This window comes from Citrus clementina, unplaced genomic scaffold (assembly GCF_000493195.1).
Source record: "Citrus clementina cultivar Clemenules unplaced genomic scaffold, Citrus_clementina_v1.0 scaffold_6, whole genome shotgun sequence".
Taxonomy (NCBI): domain Eukaryota; kingdom Viridiplantae; phylum Streptophyta; class Magnoliopsida; order Sapindales; family Rutaceae; genus Citrus; species Citrus x clementina.
In genome coordinates this window covers 13,266,469-13,290,645 of record NW_006262139.1, presented here as the reverse complement: position 1 = coordinate 13,290,645, position 24,177 = coordinate 13,266,469, and the positions used below count along the sequence as shown (strand labels likewise).

At 33.5% G+C, this 24,177-nt stretch overlaps 1 protein-coding gene and 1 non-coding gene across 2 annotated transcripts; one reads left to right on the top strand and one right to left on the bottom strand.

Annotated features, from left to right (window-relative positions):
* Positions 1-3,203: 3,203 nt before the first annotated feature.
* Positions 3,204-3,311, top strand: LOC112097566. The gene has a single exon (XR_002905097.1). It is a non-coding gene; the product is annotated as a small nucleolar RNA R71 (small nucleolar RNA).
* Positions 3,312-12,244: 8,933 nt separating this feature from the next.
* LOC18037952 (zinc finger MYM-type protein 1) lies at positions 12,245-18,227 on the bottom strand. The gene is made up of 3 exons (XM_024182560.1): positions 18,022-18,227; positions 12,562-13,594; positions 12,245-12,475 (listed from the first exon to the last, which is right to left on the bottom strand). Exons 1-3 carry the CDS (start codon positions 18,225-18,227, stop codon positions 12,245-12,247), a joined length of 1,470 nt encoding a protein of 489 aa, XP_024038328.1.
* Positions 18,228-24,177: the final 5,950 nt, after the last annotated feature.

Sequence of the window (24,177 nt, the reverse complement as noted above, 5' to 3'; positions counted from 1 at the left end):
CTTGCATAGTATATGGAATGAAAAACCTTATCCTTCATTTGCCCTAATACTGCTCCCACAGAATGATCACTAGCATCACACATCAATTCAAATGGTAAATTCCAATCTAGAGATATAACTACTGGAGCAGTAATGAGGGCTTTCTTTAATTCTCTAAATGCTTGAAGACATTCTTTATCAAATTGAAATGGTTTGTCGTGCTCCAGCAATGAACACAAAGGCTTTGCTACTTTGAAAAAATCCTTAATGAATCTTCTGTAGAATCCAGCATGACCTAAAAAACTCATAATCCCCTTTACTGAAGTTGGGATTGGCAGTTTATCGATTACCTCTATCTTGGCTTTGTCTACCTCAATACCATCCTTGGATATCTTGTGACCCAGCACTATTCCTTCCTGCACCATGAAATGGCACTTCTCCCAATTAAGTACTAAGTTGGTTATCTCACATATTTTAAGAACTGCTTCCAAGTTATGTAAACAGTTGCTGTATATTTCTCCAAAAACTGAGAAATCATCCATGAAAACTTCCAAAGTCTACTCTACCATGTCAAAAAATATAGACATCATGCATCTCTGAAAAGTTATTGGAGCATTGCATAACCCAAATGGCATTCTTCTGAAGGCAAATGTTCCATAAGAACAGGTAAATGTAGTCTTCTCTTGATCCTCTGGTGTTATAGCAATCTGGTTGTAGCCTGAATATCCATCTAAGAAACAGTAATATTGTTTTCTAGCAAGTCTGTCCAGCATCTGATCTATGAATGGAAGTGGGAAATGGTCTTTCCTTGTGACTTTGTTGAGCTTGCTGTAATCCATACACACTCTCCATCCAGTCACTGTCCTTATAGGAATAAGTTCATTCTTCTCATTAGCCATTATTGTTATCCCTCATTTCTTTGGAACACACTGAACTGGGCTTACCCATGAACTGTCTGATATTGGGTATATGATTCCAGCATCTAACCATTTGATGATTTCCTTCTTTACCACTTCTTTCATAATAAGATTTAGCCTTCTCTAGTGCTCCACTGAACTGCTGGAATAGTCTTCTAAGAGGATCTTATGCATACAGATTGATGGGCTGATACCCTTTATGTCTGACATGGTCCATCCAATTGCTCTTTTGTATTTTCCCAGCAAATCCACTAAGCTTTGCTCTTGACCTGCATCCAAAGTAGACGATATGATTATAGGGAGTGTGTTATTTTGGCCAAGATAAGCATACTTTAAATGTGAAGGTAACAGTTTTAATTCAAGACTAGGAGATCATTCAATAAATGGTAAAGTTGGTTTTACTTCTCTGTCTGAGAGATTCAGGTGTTCAATTGTTCTGTTGTGCCTATTAGATTGATGTTTGTCCATCCAATCAGTTTGAATTACTATAACATCTTCCTCTTCAACCTCCTCAAAGGTGGTGACTTTGTTAAGAACATTACTGCAGCACCTGTCCATTCTATCTGCTACAACAAGATCCACTACACTTAAGAAATTGCAGTCTTCTAGTTCATCATGGTTTCTCATAGTCTCTAGTACATTGAATGTGACTTGCTGGTCATTCACTCTCATGGTCAGCTCTCATTTTTGCACATCTATCAGAGTTTTTCCAGTTGGTAAAAAATGCCTGCCAAGTATAATGGGTACCTCTTTGTCAGCTTCAAACTCCAACACAATGAAATCCACTGGAAAAATGAATTTGTCAACTTTCACCAGTACATCCTCTATCTTTCCTTCAGGATATGCATGAGATCTGTCAGCCAATTGTAGAGTGACAGTTGTTGGTCTGCACTCCCCCACTCTAAGCTGTTTAAACACAGATAATGGCATTAAGTTAATACTAGCTCCCAGATCACAAAGTGCTCTACTAGCATACCTATTCCCTATAGAGCAGGGTATTGTAAAGCTCCCTGGATCTTTCAATTTTGTGGGAATTTTACTCTGAAGCATATGGCTGCTTTCCTGTGTTAGAGCAACAATTTCAAATTCTCCCAGTCTTCTCTTTCGCGCCAAGATATCTTTTAGAAATTTCACATAATTTAGCATTTGCTCCAAGGCTTCTACAAAAGGTATGTTTATGTGCAATTGCTTCAGTACTTCCAGAAATTTACTAAACTGCTTGTCTTGTTTTTACTTCTGGAACCTTTGAGGGAAGGGTGGTGGATGTCTAAACTGCTGGTTCCATTCAGAAGATACCAAACTCTGTTTGTTTAAGTTGGTGCAGGTTGTGGCTACTGGTGTTGTAACGTCTTTTTCAGCAAGATCTGGTTGAATTTCTTTTGCAATTGCTGTAGCTGGATCCCTTGCATCAGTGTCTTAATGGGGAGTTTGCTGTAATAAGCTTCTCTTTTGAGTTGGTTTTTTAACTAAATTGCATTCTATCCCATTTTTAGTTACCTCAACTGGAATATCAACATGCTTTCCAGATCTCAGACTAATCACTTTGTAGTGTTCTTTGCTCTCTCTCCTAGGATCTTCTGTGTTGCTAGGTAAGCTTCCTTGAGTTCTGTTACTCATTGTTGTAGCTAATTGTCCCATTTGATTTTCAAGGTTTCTCAAGGACACAGCTTGACTCTGCATAATTGCTTCATTCTTTGCAATGTACTCCTTGATCAATACTTCCAACGAAATGATTGGATCCTGACTGATATGCTTTTGCCCTTGACTTTGTTAATGAAAACCAAGTGGTTGTGGCTGTGTGTTTCTATTTAGTCCATTCAATGCTGGAGCATTTCGATTTTGATTGCCCCATGAGAAATTTGGGTGTTGTTTCCAGCCTGGGTTGTAAGTATTTGAATAAAGGTTGTTCTGAGGTTGTCGATTGAAGGTACCCACATAATTTACTGAGGCTGGATTTCCAGGGCAATTATCAAAATCATGATCTTCACCACAGTAAACACAAGAAAGTTCAGTAACTTGCTTTACTGTTGCTGGAGCAGCTGTCATGGCTTTTACCATGTTAGTCAATGAAGTTACTTGAGCTTATAGGGTCGTAATTGCATCAATGCTGTGTACCCCTATTGATCTTCTGGCTACTGGTTACCTAGCTGAAGGCCATTGGTAATTATTATTGGCAATTCTCTCCAAAATTTCATAAGCTTCAGTGTAGGGTTTGGATAACAGAGCCTCATTTGCTGAAGCATCCACCATTAACCTTGTACTCGGCTTTAACCCATTGTAGAAAGTTCCAATTGAATGCAACAGGGAGTACCATGATGAGGACACCTTCTGAGCAATTCCCTGAACCTTTCCCAAGCCTCGTACAGACTCTCATCTTCAATTTGATGGAAAAAGGTAATTTCATTCCGTAATTTTGCATTTTTTGTTGGTGGGAAATATTTCATTAGAAATTTATCAGCCAATTCATTCTATGTAATGATGCAATCAGATGGTAATGAATTTAACCATGCTCTTGCTCGATCCCTTAAGGAATAAGGAAAGAGCCTCAGCCTTAAAGCATCTTGTGTTGCTCCAGCAATTTTGAAAGCACCACTCACTTCCAAGAACAATTTAAGATGGAGATGAGGATCTTCATTTGGCAATCTATTGAATTGTCCAACTGTTTGCAACATTTGAAACATCACTGGTTTTAACTCAAAGTTGGCAGCATCTACTTCAGGTCTGATGATGCCAAGATGGACAACTTGAGGAGTTAGCACGGCATAATCTCGTATAGATCTATCTCTGTCATCAGCCATGTAAATAATATTGTTGTTGCCTAGCTGTCTCCTGTTAGCATGTTCATTCTACTCTTCTTGAATGTTGGCTAGTTGTAAAGGCCCGTTAGGGTTCAAATTTCCCTCAACTTGTAAATTATTCATGTCTGAAACAGTCTTTGAATTTCTTTGTTCTCTTCGCAATCTCCTGATAGTCCATTCAATCTCAGGATTGAATTGGAATATCACAGATCCGTCCTTGCGCATGCACGTACTAATCTGCTAATCAAAATGAATCAAGTTTAGTTTAGTGCTATCACGATTCACTTCACACTTTAAAAATAATCAATCAATCCCTGGCAACGGCGCTAAAAACTTGTTGATTGATTTATATAATCAATTATTACTAATGCCAAAGTGCAAGTATACACAACAAGTAATAAATTAATGAGTATTCAAGATCGTCTCCACAGGGATTGATGTTACTTAAAGTGCTAGAGCAATCACAATAATGCAACCAACTAAAGATCGAATCAAACACTTGTCAAATTATTCTTCCGTAACCACTATTTATGAGAAATAAAGCTAAATTAATACTTGTACGAAATAAACTAAGTTAATTATGCTTAAGATTCAATTGAGAATGTAGTAGTTGAATGATCAAACTCTCCTAATGGGGTGACTGTTGATTACAGAATTAGCACCAGTTGTTATGGCAAGTGCTGCAGCACTGGGTAGAACAAATCTGCTTCCGCAGCTGTCGCATGTTGGAAATCTCATACTTTTAAATCTACTAACAATGACCAGTTGCTCATAAATTTAATGTATGGCACTATGAACTTTAATCTCTCTACCCTACAAGATGAACATCTATGTCTAGGATATCACAAATCTTAATTCAAGTATTGCCCTTATGGGATTTAAGATGACCTAATCCAGGAAACTCAACTTAAGAACAAGTAATACTCCAATAATGTCCGCTAAGACATGCATTTTTGCTGCTCTATCTTAACTGAAACCATTAAATGGGTGGTCAACCGAAATAACAATTATGATCATAAAAACTATTAGAGTATAATGCTACGACATTATCATAACAACATATAAGAACAGTCAAGAACCCATTGGATTATTTGTCACTAAACTACACTGAAATTTAGTTCATATTCTGAATAAGAAAAGTAAACATAAATATGCTGATCACAGAATACATCCAATCAATCAAAGGACGAAAGATAATATGAATTAAGCACGATGAAAGTCTAAAGATCCTTCTAAGTTTTTCAACGACACCGAACAGCCACCCTTAATCTTCTTCTCCTTCTTGCCTTTGTAATTATTTTAGGATGATAACCACTCCCGCGCGCCGCTTGTTATTTGGTGCATGCCTCCTTTATATATTGCAAATTAGGTTAAAGCCGGGACCCATGAGCGTGCATGTGTTTAATTTAGGAAACATGCATATCGTGATTTAATTACTGACCACGTCTATATTTTCTCCCGCGTTATTCCTAGATTGCTGTAGCACTGGTTGCTCTCACATCCGCAACATCTCTTGTATTATTTTCGATTGTGCTTTCTTTCTTTTGTGACCATCTTCTTCCTCCTTTTTCTCATTTATTGTCTCCGCATCCTTTCATGAATTTAAAACCTACAAATTAAAACCTGTTTTAGCACAAACTACTATGATTCAACCAAAACTTGTTAAAACCCAACTAAAATGAATGTTTATGCAAAAGGTCACCAAAATGTAATCAAAACACATTATTTGCTCTCTAAATGACCTTTACTCAAGTCTATAATTTATGTAATAACTCTTATTTCCTAGAGTTATTAGTACACAACAAGTAATAAAGTGATAAATATTCTAGATCGTCTCCACAGAAACTGATGTTACTAGAAATGCTACAGCAATCACAATAATGCAATTTACCTTTATTTCAAGATGAACCTAGTTAGAATTGATTACTACTGAAATTAACAATTGTAAGAGAATAAAACAAATAACTGTAGTAATGAAATAGATTAGATAAATTGCGTAAAAGAATCAAATGAGAATGAAGTAGCTGAATGATCAAACTCTCTTCATGGATTGACTGCTTTTCATAAAATTAGCACCAATTGCTACAATAATTCCTACAGTATTGGGCAGAATCATTTTCAGCTGCCGCGTATTGAACTTCTCATACCCTTAAATATCCTAATAATGACCAGTTGCTATTCTATCTAAGGTATGACATTATGAACAACTACTCTCTCTACCCTACAAGGTGAATGTTTATGTCTAGTTCTTCACAAATTTTAACTTCAAGTATAGCCCTTATGGGATTCAAGAAAAACTTAATCCAGGAAACTTAAATTAAGATCAAGTATTACTCTAATAATATCCACTCAGACAGACCATGTTGCGGCTCTATCTTAACTTGAACCATTAAATGGATGGTCAACCGAAATAATGATTATAATAATAGGTACTAGAGTAAAATGCTACATCAATTATATAACAACTATAGGAACAGTCAAAAACTCATTTAGATTGTTTGTCACTCAACTACAATCAAATTTAGTTCATACTTTGAAAAAGAAAAACAAACAGCAAAATATTGATCATGAAATATATCGGTTCAAACAAAGAGTAAAGAAAAGAACAAGTAGAGAACGATGAAGATTGAATCCAAATAACTCTGTTGGATTCTTCACTGATGCAGACTTCGTTCTCTTGAATTCTGATTGTTTTCTTCTTTTCCTCTCTATTTTTCCAATGTTAATTCCTTGCCGTCATTTTATGTGATGCGCGCTCCTTTTTATAACTGAAAACTAGGGTAAACAAAAGCCTATGGCGCACATGAGTCAGAGTAGGAAACTGCAGATTGCAATTCTGCAGATATCCTATGCTAAGTTTTCTCTGTTGTTTGTTCCAGGATTGCTACAACAATGGTTGCTCTAGCAACGACTACAGCACTGCACTGCTCTAGATTTTGTTTCACTTCTTTTGTGGCCGTATTCTTCCTCCTTTTTGCCAGCCTGCTGTATCAGCATCCCTTCCATGAATTATAAGCTTCTGGAAACCTACAATTATGCACATGATTTGAGCACGAATTACTTTAAATCAAACAAAACTTATTAAGACTAAACTAAAATGAATGTTTATGCAAAGCGTAACAAAAATGCAATAAAAACACATCATTTTCTCTCTAAGTGATCTTGATTTAAGTCTAGAATTGCCATAATAACTCTCATTTCATAGAGTTATTACAAAGTCACTTGGATTAGAGTATCATCTAATCTCGCTTAACATATTGTTAAAATCTCATTGAGTCGTTTCGATTAGAACGAGATCTAATCATGCTTTGATTAGAGCGTAACTTAATTGCATTGACTTGGTCCAGTGCTAGAACGAGGTAGCAGAATCAGAATTGATAGGGTATATAGATGCTATATATCATTCTACACTGAATCAAGCCAACGCGACTATGTTATGCTTCAATTGAAGCGTGATTGGATCTTGTTCGAATCCCAACAACTCAATAAGATTTTAATAATGGATTAAGTGAGATTAGATGACTCTCTAATCCAATTGACTCTGCAAAAGAGATTTTGATAGATAATTTCAAAGGAATTATAAAAGTGGTGTTTTCGTTGAAAAATTGAAGGCTATGAAAACAATAATAAGACCTCCATATTTATAATATAGATGGAAAAATTACCCGCCAACATGCAAACCTGCCCAAACCCACCCGTAAAAACCCGCTCGGTACAGATAATTTTGCAGGTTGCGGGTGGGTTTAGTATTTAAACTTAAATCCACTACGGGTTGCGGGTGGGTTTGGTATTGAGAAAAAATCTCCTGGGTACCAGCATGGGTATCCACCAACCCACATTATTTTTTCATTATTTATATTTTTATTTTAGTCAATAAAATTATATAAAAAAATTTAATCATAAATATATTTAAGTTAATGTTTCAAATTCCTAAACCTAACTTATGTTATTGCAATATATATATAATAAGCCTTTAATAAGTAGAAATTTTATAACTTTTATTACTAATATTTTATTTTACTTTAATTGATTTTGTTTGTTTTTCCTTAATGATAATTGCATAAAATCTACTTGTTGATATTATTGACAATACTTGTATATTGATTAAAAGATGAAGTAAGGCATTGATATTAGTGACGATGATTTGCCTACAATAGAAATATTTTGAGTTAGATCAATGTATTTTGTGTTTTTTTTAATGCTGAAATTTTAATTTCTTATTTACATTGATAAAATCTATAATTGAATATTGTTTGCGGATATTTTAGGCTATTATTATATATTTATAGTTCGAAATATATAATTTAAGTTTTTATGCACTATTAAATATATTTTTTATATTCATGATTTTAAATGAGAAAACCAGCAAAAAATTCGTTGTAGGTTGCGGGCGGGTCTGGTAATTTAAATTTTTTGCGGATGCGGTTTTGATAACGGCAAACCCGTAGCGGGCGATGCTCATTGCCATCCTAGAGTAAACATACTTCACTAATGATGCGTTTACTTCATGGAATGAGAATGGGGTAGAATGAGAATGGGTTGTCTTGGGAATGAGGAATGTGAATGAGATTCCAATGTTTACTTGGCAAAAATAAATGGGAATGAGAATGTGTTGGAATGTCATTTATGGGTTTACTTGGCAAAATAAATGGGAATGAGAATCAATTTACCAAAATATCTATAGTATTAAATAATGTAATTTTCATTAACTAGATACATGTATAAATATTATTATAAAAATGATATTAATTAAAAACATAAAATTAATAATAACAATAATAATAATAAATGTTAATAATGATAATATTAATAAAAATAATAAATAATAATTGAAGTAATAAAGTTAATAATAATAATAATAATAATAATGACATTTAAAATAATACAATTAATAAATTTTGATAATAATAATAATAATAATAGTAATAATAATTAATAATAACTAAAATAATAAAGTTAATAAAATTTAATAATAATAATAATAATGACATTTAAAATAATAAAATTAATTGTTATTTGAATGAGAGTAACTTGGGAAATATGAAAAAATTAGAGGGATACAAAAGTAAACATGAGTTTCATTCTCATTCCCAACCCCCCATGGGAATGGAATTTCTATTCTTTATTCTCAAATTGTATAGGACCCACACATTTTATTCTCATTCTCAAATTACATTTGGTCAAGTAAATATGAGTTTCATTCTCATTCCCTAAACTCTCAAGTAAACACACCATAAGTTAACTTAAAAAGAAAAACTAATTCATAATTATAATAGAAATAAGTATGAAAACACATATCATAATTGACTCTAATTAAATATCAGAAATACCAAAATAAAAACTTTTAAGATCCTAAAATAACGTGATACGTGACAATAACCTTGCATTTTTAGCCGAAGCTCCTTCCTTTCTACGCTATTTTAAATAAGTAGGACAAGAATAACTACTTGCTGATGATCTAATCAAAACTTTGCATAAGCCAAATATAAAGGACAAAGCGGAATGAAATATGTAAAAGATGAGCATAATTGAAAGATTATGACCAATGGTATTCAAAAAGACGTAAATGATCAGTAATAATTGCTAAGACAACATTTTTTTAAAGTGAGGAATACGATGTTGCTTTCTTCGCCAGCATTTCTTATATTCAATGTGAAGAGTTGCCGACAATAATTAAATTTTAAGCTTACATTACTACTGTATATGCCAAGTTTTAACTATGTCATCACTTTTATATGATTGTCATCGATCATATTGTAAATGTTGTTTTCACAAAGTCTTCGGCGTTTAAGTCTTCACAAGCTGGAAGCCTGGAACGAATCATCAACAATTTCGTGAATTGGATAAAGCATCCTTATAAAATGTCAATGGGAAAGAGATGGTTGAAATTATATCTACTAGCATAAAAAATTCAGACATGATTAATCTTATATGTATATGTGTACCAATACTCTGCGAAACAATGAAATTTATTTTAGTTGTCTTATATAACCCTTTCATCACGAGATTCACGACGCTATATAAGTTATATTCCCTATCAAACTATTTTAAAGTATAACATAATCATTAATTTTAAACGTGTGGCACTAGCGTAAGTAAAATCGGGTTTGGATCATATTCAAATCAATTTAATTAAGTTTTGGGTTGATCAGTTGGGAAAAAAAATCATCCAAACTCAATTCAAACATATAACTGACCGACTCCGTCTCAAACACGTTCAAATCGCATCGGATCAAAAAAATCGGGTGAAGTTCGAATCAGCTCGGAATTGGATCCACACATGTACGAATATATATAATGAATTAAATATTTTGTACACCCAAAAATAATATAATTATTCACCTAATTAATTATAATTATGTTCAATTAAATGACAAATAAAGTAAGTCACTAGAAGAAACAGCCTGAGAGGATGAACGCAAAGCAAACTCATAAATAATGAATCAAAGTTCAAATCATACTTTTGATCTAAGCATACAAGTTACCATTACATAATCAATCAAACTCAAAATTTTCAATACCCAAATTTTTCTAATTTTATTGTTAACAATACATATTATTAACAATTAATATATCGTCAAAATTTTTGGTTGGAGATTGGAGGAGCAAATCCAGTAGGGAGCAGCAGATCCATTGAAGGCTATGACTGTGGGCTGTCACTACACTTTCAATTAGATTTTACTTTTTTGTTTAGTTTTAGATTTTTTTTAGACCAATCTGATCGGACGATCGGATCAGGTTTATAATCCCATCCGATCAGGTTGGTTATAATCTCATTCGTTCGGATTGGGTGAATAATTTGATTCGATGCAAACCTGATTTTTTTTTTCTATGGAGTTTGGTCAGATCGGATCGGTTTGCATCAAATTATTTGCCCATCAATTACATATGTAGGCTTTTTGTGCATTATTGAGAAGAAAAAGAGCGGAACGCTATGTTATTTGACAAAATTAATCGAAATCTCCTAATATTTTAAAATGGGGTAAAGCTCATTTATCTTTAAAATTTAAGGTTAGTATCCAACTAGTCCTTATTTTTTTAAAAGTACTTCAAAACATTCTTATCATTAAGTAATTGACACCCTTGCCCTTATTTTTTTGTTCATTTTGGTTTGCTTCTACAATATTACCATTTAACAATAATGTTTCTGTTTTTACGACATTGATAAAAAAAATTAAATTATCAATTTAACCTTAAAAATAAAATTTAAAATATATATAAAAATTTATGTGGAAGCTCATGTATGTCCAAAAAAATTAAATTACAATTTTTATGGACATTAATAAAAAATTAATATATTATCTACTCAACAAAGTATTCCACAAAAATTAATATTTATTATTTTATTTTTTGAGATTGAATTGGTAATTTAATTATTTTCTTTTTATTAATGTCCAAAAAAGAAATATTATTGTAGGAGAGTAATCTTATAAAAGCAAGTCAAAAGGAACAAAAGTAACGGCAAGGGTGTCAATAATTTAACGGCATGGATGTTTTGAAGTATTTTTAAAAAATAGGGACTAAATGGGCACCATTCTCAAAATATAAAGACTAAACAAGTTTTTACCCCTTTAAAATGCAACTAAACCTCCTAAGAATTAACTTTTTAGTCGATCTTACCATTTTTTCCCTTGGTGGTTGTTTGCTGGTAGAAATATGAATTCTTTAAATAATTAATTGAATAATTTATTATATTAATTAATTGAAAATGTAAATAAAAAATTATGGAAAAAAGGGGATAACTATAATTTTGAAAAACTTTCAGAATTAATTAAAAAAATTAAATGTAAAACCCTTGATAAACGAATTTTGAACTCCAGATATCTTATCTTAAAGACAAACTATTTTATCACCTCAACTAACTAAATGGCACCCATAATATTCAATATGAAGTTTTAATTACCTATAGCAATAACATAAGCTGACATAACCATTGAGAGGTTTTCCAAAAGGTGAAATAAAATGTCAAGTACGAGAGGAGGAAAGGGACAAAGAACGGATCTCTTTCATGGGTTGTTGACAGGGGCGGAGACAACATATTGATTGACTGGGGGCTTACTCAACGGCGATAAAAAAAATTTAAAAAGTAATAAATATATAAATTTGAAAGATTTATCATACTTCAATATATGTTTACAATTGTCCTTTATGAGTTTTCATACATTGATAACGTTGCATTACAATTCCATTATCAATATTATTAAATAAGTCTTTTTCTATGTAAACAACTAAACTATCATTCATCAATTGCTCTCCCATTCGGCTTCGTAACCAATTCTTCAAAAAGTTCATGGCTAAAAATGCTCTCTCTACACTCGCAGTGGCAACATGTAAAGTCAATGCTAATATTATTAACAAGTAAACTAATGGATATACATTATGTCTCTTAGTCTTGACCATCCGCATTGCAAGATCACCAATATCCTTTAATTCTGAAAACTCACCACTAGTGCCTATATCCAAAATATATGTATCAAGTTGAGTCCCAAGTGCCATGATATTAATTGTAGAGAACTCATTTGGATACAACTGAGCTAGCCGTAATAGCTTCTACTTGTTGAAAGCTGAAAATAAATCATTTGGAGATAAACATGCTAAGCAAAGAAGCAACTCAGTGTTTGTCCCATTAAAACGAGAATTAAGCTCTTGAAGTTGCATATCTAAGACTGCATAATACAATTCAACACGATAACGATGCAAATTTGTGATCTCTTGAGCTTTACGTCGTGATCGCCCTCTATCCACAAACATATCATCCATATTAGGCACATCAATATCATGCTTCACACAAAAAAAGTAACTTCATCAATCAAATAATTCCATCCACTTTGTCTCATTGTTTGAAGTTGTAGTTTACATAACCTAACCAAGTTGATAGCATTCACAATATCTTGATCTTTCCTCTGTAATGCTTGTGCTATCTCATCTGTAGCCCCTAAAATATTCTTCATCAAATGTAAACAGAACACAAAATTAAATGACAACATCAACTCTAGTAAATTCTTTACTTCTCCTCTTTGCCCAGATTTTGGTCCATCATCAATAATCATTTCCAATACACTAATTACTGCTGAAAACATGTTAATAATGCTCAATAATGTATTATAATGTGAACCCCAACGTGTATCACCACAACGTTTTAGAGTAGTCTCTTGGTTTAGGCCTTGCCCACTCGAGAGATCTCCAAGATTAAGTGCTTTAACAACTTCCTCAACATGTTTCTCTCTAAGAGCATCACAACGTTTAGATGAGGCTCCAACAACATTCACCACATTGGCAATTATAGCAAAAAACGATTCAATTTGAATATGATTTTTTGAAACAACAATAAGAGCTAACTGAAGTTGATGAGCAAAACAATGAATGTAATAAGCACACTCATTCTCTCTCAAAATTATAGTTTTAAGGCCATTAAATTCTCCTTGCATATTACTTGCTCCATCATAACCTTGCCCTCGCAACCTAGACATACTCAACCCATGTCTAGAAAAAAGTCTATCAATAGATTCCTTAAGTGATTGAGCAGTAGTACTAACAACTTGTTCAATGCCTTTAAAATGTTCAACCACTTGTCCACTAATGTTTACATATCGTAAGACAACAACCATTTGCTCTTGTATTGATACGTTGCGAGATTTATCAACCGAAATAGAAACAAATGCATCACCCATCTCTCTTATAATGGCATTAGTGGTATCAATTGCACAAGCACTAACAATGTCTTTTTGAGTATCAGGACATGTCACTTTCAAAAATGACGGGGCATTTTCTAATGTAACAGCTTTTATATCCTCATTATGATCAGCCAAAAATTTGAGGAGTTCTAGAAAGTTACCTCGGTTACTTGACTCTTCAGATTCATCATGGCCGCGAAATACAAGTCCTTGTCGTAAAAGAAATCTGACAGAATCAACAACTTGTTGATTTCACCTTTTGTGAATACTCTCGAATTAACTCTGAAAAATAGTAACCCAATAGACTAAGATCCTTTCAGAATTTTTATTTACGAGAGAATGTGAGACAACGAGAGCTGCTGGAACAAAGGTTTATTGATTGATTATTAATGAAAAGATGGGTGGAAGCTTATAAAGCATCGATTGGATTATTCATTACATAAGAAACATAAAACTGAAAAGAACCACATAAACTATTAATTAAATTGACCAAATCTAAGTGATAGGTGGCAAAATGATGCACATCTTTTAAACTCTTAATCATAATGCGTTGGATCCACCATCGTCAGCATTTTCATTGGCCAGCGTTTCTTTGTGCATGCAAGGCTAGAAAGTTAATTTAGAGAATGTTCTAACAAGAAACAAAAGAGTGTAAATAAAAATTTCTAAATCGCTTAGGTAGAGACCTGTTCAATAAGGAAATGCTCTACATTCCTCCGATTAATAAAAGTTATTGTTGTTCAAGAAACAGTTTGACATCAAATAAAAGGATATGTACCAAATTTTGGATTATACCTTGTGGCTTGGAGCTGCTTTCAGTCGACATTCAATGGATAAGCTTTTGGTTTTTCATTTTTTGCCAAAGTCAAGGGGTACACGTAATGCTTGTTATTGACATTCAAGATTTAAATTTTTTGTTATCCTATGCTTAAATTTAGTTTTAAAAAGATTCATTCAAAAGTGAAAGTGTAATCAAGCGTGATCGTTGACAAATTTTGTAATATGCTTCCTAAGTTATTGGACATGTTCGGTTTAATTGAATAAGTCGAACGTAGTAATATAGTTAAATACGTCTAAGTTGGTTGAGAATTTTATTAGCTTAGTTAGTTAAGTATCCAATTCCTTATTTGTAGGAATTATTTTCTCTCATTCCCGTTATTGTTTTGCTTTGTTTGGCTAGTATAAATAAGCCACAGTTGAATAATATAATCATCAATCATCTTACTTTCAAAAAAAAAAAATGCTTGTGTTTACATCTTAGAGAGATTGGCTTCCTCGAATTAGCCAATTGTTATCATTTGAAAGTTGCAAGAGCAAGATGGGAAGAGTAAAATTACCTTGCATGTACCAAATTGGTATCAAAACTGGGTTGTAGATCAAAGAGTGGAGCATATTGAAAAGGGTATGGAGTCGCTAAGTACTAGCCAAAATAAAATTGTTAGCCAATTAGCTTAATGTTTGAGAGGCTGAGTGTGTGGATAGATCAAATATCAAGTCAAGCGGCTAACGATAAGGCTGAAGATTCTTCAACTCCTCAACATAACCAAGGAGTATGTAGCAGCAGCAATGACAACACGCATCAAGCTAGTTCAAGCCACTGCTATGCACCAAAGCTAGTAAAATTAGATTTTTCAGGATTTAAGGGTGGGCCAAATCCAACAAGCTGGCTGTATAAAGCTAAACAATTCTTTGAAATTTATGAAACTCTTACTATTGATCAAGTTTCTTTAGCTTCATTTCACTTAGAGGGCGATGCACAATTATGGTACCAAATGCTGAAACAGGAATCAGTTTACATATCCTGGAATGAATTCAAAGAAGGGATTTACTCAAGGCATGTCCTAACAAATTTCTCAATTTCTTTGGAGAGCAAACTAAATTGCAGCAAACTGGAAGTGCAAAGGATATCAAAGTAAGTTTGAGAAACTCCTAGCTAAAGTAGGGCATCTACCTCAAGCATGTCAATTGAGCTGCTTTATCACCGGTCTGTGTGAATCAGTTCGTACCGATGTATAAGCCAACTGACTAGATAGTCTAACTTCAGTTATCTAGTTGGCTCGGTTGTATAAAGCAAGAGAAACCTCTAGAAGCAAGTCATCCATTATAGCCATAAAAAGGGGTTATTAATCTCACAGTATGTTACCCACAAACTTGTCTCATGGACCGATAAAAAAGATAACAATTAAAGGGTTGAACGAGCAGAAAAAGAAAGGGTTATGCTTTAAATGCAATGAAAAATTCAGCCCTGGCTATTGCTATAAGAAGTTGATTCTAATTCAAGAAAATTTTGAAGATAATGATAAGATGTAGAGATGGAGATCGAGGGAGATGAAGTTATTGAACAAACTGGGACAAAACCTACAATGTTTTTCCATGCCATGGTTAGAACTCAAACTCCTAAAATGATGCAAGTTATGGGAAGACTGGTACAGAAGGTGGTGACAGTACTTATTAACACTAGAAAGCACCCATAATTTTGTCCAAGAAGAGTTGGCGAAAAAGGTGGGGCTGTAACTAATACCAATTAAGCAGCTCAATGTGATGGTGGCTTTCGGTGAAAGATTGAGCAACCTAGGTACATGTCTGCAAACTCCAATTAAATTATTAGGAGTTCTATTAATTGTGGTCTTTTATTTATTACCCCTTGAAGGCTACAATGTTGTTTTAGGCACTCAGTTGCTAAGTACATTGGGTTCTATTGAATGGGATTTTTCTAAGCTATCAATAAAATTTAAGGTAACAGGGAAGGACGTAGTTTTGCAAGGTCTATCTACTCTGGAAAATAAATTAGTAAGCTACCTTCAATGCCAACAAGTGATGAGGAAAAGGAAAAAAAAAAGGCTTTTTACTACACTTAAATGTTGATAAGACTCAAAATGAAAACCTTGTAGTGCCGATACAAGTACAACAAATTTTAAACACTTGCGGAGATGTAATTTCTAAACCTAAAGCCCTGTCTCTAGGGCGTGCCCACGACCACAAGATACCACTACAATCTAACTAAAGACCAGTAACAGTAAAGTCATAGCATTACCCTTATTTTCAAAAAGCAGAAATAGAAAAAATGGTAGCTAAGATGCTGAGATCAAGTGTCATTCAACCAAGTAACAATCCTTACTCCTCTCCAGTCATCTTAGTGAAGAAAGAATATGGGTCTTGGTGCTTTTGTGTTGGTTATAGGGTTTTAAATTGAGTTACTGTCAAAGACAAGTTTTCGATTCCAGTAATTGAAGAATTCTTGGATGAATTACATCGTGCAAAAGTCTTCTCAAAGCTAGATTTTGGATCCGAATATCATTAAATCAGGGTACATCTTAACGACATCAAAAAGACTGCATTTATGTAATGTTTATTTCCTGAAGTAGGAGTGAGAAGTCTAGATTCCTCATACTCCAATGTTTACTTATCAATTTTAAGAGAGGAGTGAGAATCCCTACAGAGTGGGATTCCCACTCCCATGAAGGGAGGTGGGAGTGGGAATCCACACCCCCCTCTTCCCCTTTTACCCTTATATTTAATAAAATAAAATAAATACTATCATATTAATTTAAATAATATTATTATATTATTTTATAAATTATATTTATTAAAAACAATAATATTAAACATATTCAATATAATATTATTATATTTATTAAAAATAATAATTTACATTGATTCTAAGTTAAAATTAGTTAAAAATAATATTATTATACTCATAGAGAATTAATAATATTACTATACACTATTTTTATTTGAAAATATAATATTATTATATTTATTTAATATTAGTAATTGATAATAATCAATATTTTATTCTAAGAAAATATTAATTTTGTATTATATTATTAATAATAATGTTTCATTTGTGTTGCTCTTAATAAGAATTTTTTATTTACATAATTAAAATTAAAATTAATAAAAATTGTGATTTACGTAATTAAGAATATTAATCATTATTAAAGGGGTTTGAGAAGAAGGCCTCATCGTCTGCGATTAATTTGCAAATATAATAAAATAAATATTTTATTTTTCAAATATATTTTATTTTATTAAAACTATAATTATTTAAATAAGGGTAAAACTGTAATTTAAAATCATTTACTCTCAATCCAAGATTATGTAAACACATTAATTGGATTCTGATTTCAATTCCATGCTCCCATTCCAATGTAAGTAAATAACTTACTCTCACTCCCACTCCACACTCCTAATCTCAGGATTTCCACTCCTTAGAATTCTCACTCCAATCTAAAATACAAACGCTACCTTAAAACTCACAAGGACCACTACGAGTTCTTGGTGATGTCATTTGGTCTCATAAATGCTCCATCAACATTTCAGTCTCTCACGAATGAAATATTTTAAGCTCACTTAAGAAAGTTTATTTTAGTTTTCTATGATGATATCTTAGTATATAGAAATTCACAGGCTGATCATGTTAGCATTTAAAGATTGTATTTTCTATTTTAAGATCTCACCGTTTGTATGTAAAATAAAGAAAAATGTCCTTTTGGCCAAAAACAAGTCAAGTACCTAGGCCTAAGTGCAGGTGTGGTTGTTGATCCAAGAAAGATAGAATCAATGATGAGTTGGCCCAAACCTCAAAATCTTAAAGCTCTTCGTGGATTTCTAGGATTAACTGGCCATTACTATAATTTTATACAAAATTACAGGAAAATAATAGGACTACTAACTTGAATGCTAAACGAAAATTCATTCCAATGGGATCCACCAGCTGAAGAAGCATTTGAGAGGCTAAAAGAAGCTATGACACAGGCACCAGTATTGGCACTACTGGATTTTACAAAGAAATTCATTGTTGAATGCGATGCTTCCAAGTTCGAAATAGAAGCTACATTGTTGTAAGAAAGACCCATAATTGAAATTCTCACTCGAACCGAACATGTCCACTTACGAAAAAGAAATTCTAGCACTTGTCTTGGCGGTTGAAAAATGGCGGCCTTATTTGCTTGGTAGGCAGTTTATAGTATGCACTGACCAATCAGAGTCTCAAGCATCTCTACTCTCAGCAAATTAGCACCAGAGCCCAGTAAACATTGCTTTATAAATTAATGGGATTTGATTTTGTGGTTGAGTACAAAGCGAAAAGAAAAATATAATAACTGATGCACTTTTAAGAAAAACAAGAAAGAGGAAGTTCTAGAGGAAAATCATGTTATCTTTAGATTGTTGCCTAATTGGGTTAAAGCTATCAAAGAAGAAATATAATCTAAAACCTCTCTCCAGCAACTACTATAGATGGTCAAGGATGGTTAGGCCATAGGTCCATGGAGGTTATAAAATAGGTTCTTATTTTTGAAAATAAATACTTAAAAAAAATGCAACTCTTACTCCTGACATCATTGAACAATTTTATAACAGCACACATGGAGGTTTTTTCAAGACTTTCCACTAAATTCGAGTAAATTTCTATTGGAAGGGAATGTGAAATAGAATTAAAATCCTTATTAGAAACTGCAATGTTTGTCAACAAATCTAGGTTAAGTAAGTAATGCCTACAAGGCTTCTACATCCTCTTCCAATACCAGCTCAAATATAGTAAGATATAGCCACAAACTTCATAGAGGGGTTGCCACATTTTCATGGTAAATCTACTATACTTGTTTTTGTAGATTGGTTATTAAAATATGCACATTTTATTACCATCTCGCATTCCTATATTGTTGTTGGCATTGCTCATGTATACTTGCTTGCAAGGTATGCCTCGTTCTATTATGTGTGATAGAGATCCAACTTTCACTAGTACATTCTAGAGAAAACTATTTCAACTCAATGACACATTTTCAACTAGAGCTCTGCCTACTATCCTCACATAGATGGGAAGAGTGAAGTGGTGAACAGTATGCTTGAGATGTATTTAAAATGCTTTTCGAGTTTACGACCACATAATTGGGTAAAATGGCTTACATGGGCAGAATTTTGCTATAATACTAGTAACCATTCATCAATTAGGAGAACATCATTTGAAGTAGTCTCAGGAAAAGCTCCTTTATCCCTATTGGCATATTGTTCCAAGGGCAGCTAAAGTTGAATCAGTTGAACAAGAGTTGATGAAAAGGGATGCAATTATCAAGGAAGTCAAGGAAATGATTAAAAAAGCCCAGGTTAGGATGAAACACATCTATCACTCAAAGCACAAGGAGAGGAAATTTTCTGTAAGGGATATGGTGTATCTAAAGCTACAGCCTTATAGACAACTCTCAGTATCTATGAGAAAAAATTTCAAACTACTCTTAAAAATTATGGTCCCTACAAAATGCTACAAAGAAATTGGAGTAGCCAAGAAGTTAGAATTGCCTTTGGGTTCTCGCATTCACTTTGTCTTCCATGTTGCACTCCTAAAGAAGAAAATTGGAGAGCATATGGAGATGCAGCAAACATTACCTAAAACAATACTTAATTAAGAGAAAATTATGCCTATGCTACAAGCAATACTTGATCCACGAATCCGAAAGAAGAAGCAAGAGGTTTTTATCCACTTGTAGAGGATGTCCCTAGTTGATGCAACTTGGGAAGATCAAAATTTTATCAAGAAACAATTTCCAAACATCACCTTTGAGGACCAAGGAGAACTTTAAGTAGGAGAGAGTTGATATGCTTCCTGAGCTATTGGACATGTTCGGTTTAATTGAATAAGTCTAAGGCAGTAGTATAGTTGAATAAGTCTAAGTTGGTTGAGATATTATCAGCTTAGTTAGTCAATATCCAATTTTTAATTTATAAAGATTGTTTTGTCTCATTCCCATTATTGTTTTGCTTTGTTTGGCTAGTATAAGTAAGCCACGGTTAAATAATAAAATAATCATTTTACTTAAAAAAGAAAAAACTTGTGTTGCGTCTTGGAGGGTTGGCTGCTTTGAATTAGCTAACTGTTATCGTTGTGGAGTTGCAAGAGCAAGATAGGAAGAGGTAATAAGAGTAAATGTACCTTGGCTATACCATTTTGGCTTTAGCCTTTCAACTTGCTTCTTTTTCTGTATAAGGTAAATGGCCTTTACTTCTTTCGGTTTAGAGCAAATGCGTAGTTTGGTTCTCATATTTTTATAACTTGTTCAAAACATCTTATACATATGTCTTTATTAAATTCTATGCTTATATCTTTTTCTTTACATTATTACTCTTGGAATTGACTAATTTTAATTGTTTTCAAAGACAAGTTTTTCAGATATATTATGACAAAACAAATTAAGGAAAATATCATTTATATACCTTTTATTTCCTCTGTTATCAAATATACTACAATACTTTCAGGGTATATGATAACTCTATGAAATGAGAGTTATCATGCCACTTTTAGACTTAAATTAATACTACTTAGAGAGTAAATGGCGTGCTTTCATTGCATTTTTATTAAATTTTGCATAATTATTCATCTTAGTTTATTCTTCATAAAGTTTGCTTGAATTAGAATAAATTGTGTGCTTAAATCATATGCATAATTGTAGGTGACCGGAAGCTCAAATTTCAAGGAAATAATGCTACTGCAATAGGCTTGCAAAAGATGGAAAAGAACTTGTCTACAGAAGAATTGAAACAAATCTGAAACAGTGCAGTTGCTGTAGTTATTGCTGTAGCAATCCTAGAACAACGACATAGGAAGATTTTGTAGAATATTGCGATCTGCAGTTTCCTAATCTGAAAGACACATGACCTAGGCTTCCGTTTACCCTAATTTTTAACTATAAAAGGAGCACACATCATAGGAAACAAAAGGGGTCGTCAATCGCAATTGAAAGAAAAACAATAAAGAAATAAAAGAGAAGATTGAAGAAAATGACGCAAGTTTGCACCAATAACAAAATCTGCAGAATATTTGGAATTCAACTTTTCTCATTCAACTATTGTTCTTTTTCTTTATTCTTTGGTTGGAAATATGTACTTGATGGCTGTAACTTTATTGTTTGTTTTTCTTTTACAATTTATGAACTAAATTTGATTGTGGTTGAGTGACGAATAATTTAGATGGGTTCTTTACTGTTATTATGAGTTGTTGCATGCTTGCTGTAGCACTTTGCTTTAATAAATCTTATTATATTCATTATTTCGGTTAACCTCTCATTTAATGATACTAGTTAAGAGAGAGTCATAAAAGGGTCTGTCTTAGTGGAACTTGTTAAAGCAATACTTGATCTTAAGTTAAGTTTCCTGGATTGTGTTTAAATTGAATCCCAAAAGGGTCACACTTAATTTAAGATTCGTGATGAACTAGATATAGGAATTCACCTTGTAGGGTAGAGAGAGAGTACATGCTTGTAATGTCGTATCTTGTGTTGACATAACAACTGGTCATTATTACACTGCATAAGGGTATGAGAAGTCCAACACGCAACAGCTAAGGAAGTAAAGTAATTCTGCCCAGTGCTATAACAAATATTATAGCAACTGGTGTTAATTTGACAAAACAGTCACCCCATCGAGAGAATTTGATCATTCAACTACTCCACTCCTATTGAATTCTTTTTGTGTTGAACGTACAATTTAATTTATAATTGCATATATACTTTTATTGAATTGTTATTCTCATTAGTTGGTCAATCTTATTAATTTTACTAAGTTAAGATAGAAGAAAGTTTATACTGTTGTGATTGTTGTAGCATTTCAAGTAACATCAGTCCATGTGGAGACGATCTTGAATACTCATCACTTTATTACTTGTTGTGTATACTTGCACATTGACACCAATAGCAATTGAGCTTAAATTTCACAACAAGGTCTTACTCTCTAAGTGCTATTGATTTAAGTCTAAAAGTGCCATGATAACTCTCGTTTCATAGAGTTATCACACACCCAAACGTAAACCATTATTTATCCTCAAGTAATGATAACAACACTAACACTTCAATCACACAATGATGCAACAATTAACAACAATTAACTTAACTCTGTCATCAAATTTGTAAAGATTCCTCAACCCTCAGATCACACTCTTAATGATACAAAATTGCCATAGCAGTTCAAGTGTTAGACTTAGGCCTCATTCTGTCCAAAGTGTGTGTGTGTCATTTTAATCAAATTCTAGAGGTCTTACAGCATTACACAGACATTACATATAATTTAAAGGTAGAACACAAATATATTCACATACGGGGGAGCAGAATTCATAAATAAACTCAAACTCGGCTACAATACAATATTTTTTTTAAAACTTTCTCCACTGTATCATTGATTTTTCATGTGAATGTCGATCACTTATAATGATGGCACCCAATTACTCAACCAATGCACAGATCAGAGTTGATGCAGTAATCCTCATAGCATAGTCTTATCTAAAGATATCTTTAACTCAAGGTTGAACATGTGGCTCATGAACAGACCTAACTACTTAATATCCTAGACAGAGGACCTCAAAAAAAAAATTTTTTATTGCTACAGCAATGCTCATAACTCTTGTTGCCTTTGGACTCAAGTTTGCATATGTGGTTCATACTCAACCCTGGTTATTCAGCAACTTAAGCCATAAGAGTAAAATTTATTTCATAACAAGCACAGTACACAAAATTTGTTTCCCAAACTTGAGATATTTTCTACTCTTTTTAGTTTTCTTGGCTCTGCTACAGCAATCTCATAAAACTCAACCAAAGTTTAAGTGTCGAGATAGAATTCCAACATCCATCTCTAACTATCTCTACTTGGCATTCTCATAAATATTGAATAACACTCAATTTATCTTCATTAGGTTTTCAAATCCATACACAAATACTAGATAACAGAACTTCACACCATAACACAAGCACAAAACACCCTCCAAACTTAAGAGGTGTTGTGTCCTCACAAGCACACAAAATTAAATAACACCAACCACACATGCATGCACGAAATAAAAAAAAACCGGCAGAATGAATCAGAAAATTAAAACTAAACGAAAGAGAAGTTTTTCAGAAAGAAGTAAAATAAACTGGCAGGTAGGGGGTACTTCCCTGTTGATGACATCACTGCTGCAATAGAAAGCAATAGGTTCACCGCTTTTTTAAGGAGCTTCACAGACGATCCTTAGGAGACCCTTGCAGTGAGGTAGCGGACAACGACTTTTTCTTTCTCAGTAATGGGCTGGTTGGGGGAGTTCCAGTGGGTGCAACCTCTCAGGGTGGAATAGATCTGGTCCTCTTTTGCGCTGGTTGTCTGAGGCAGTAACAGCTCCAGAAATGCCCCATTTTCTCTTGTTGGGTCCTTTAGGACTAGTGAGAATGGGTTTGCTGAAAGTTTGTTGTGAGGTAGTTGGAGCAGTTTTTTCGGCTGTAGACCATTCGCCCGTGATTGCGGCAATGATATCGAGTAGGTGCTTTATCTCTGTGGGTGTGCGAGTAACCCTAGTTGCTGCAACTTCCAACTCCGCATCAATGTCTTCTGCTTCGTCTTCGGATGCAGAAGGGATGATCACTTTTTCTTTGCCCTTCCGAGAGAGGATTGGAATGGGAGGCTCCTCTACAGGTTCATCTTCTTCTTCTCTTATGATGTGTTTCTTCCTAGACTTGAAAGATGTTCTTTTCGAGGGTTTCTTGAGTTCTTTTTCGGGGTCTTCATCCGCCTCTATCGGGGAACTGTCTATTATAGACTTAACACCCTTTTTCTTTAGGCTGGTCTGACTGATCGTCAACATCTAAATTGGCCTTTGCTTGTGGTTCTGTTGCAGCTTCTTCCTTAGGTTCATCTGCATCAGTAGCATCTTCATTGACTTCTATTGGAGCATCGGTGGCGGAGGTACCAAAGTCGAACTGTTGCAGCAATGAATCAGGGAAATTTTTGTGGGTATTTTTCATGTACACAGCAACTTGGTGGAGTTGGTCCTCCAGGTGCTCCAAATAGCTC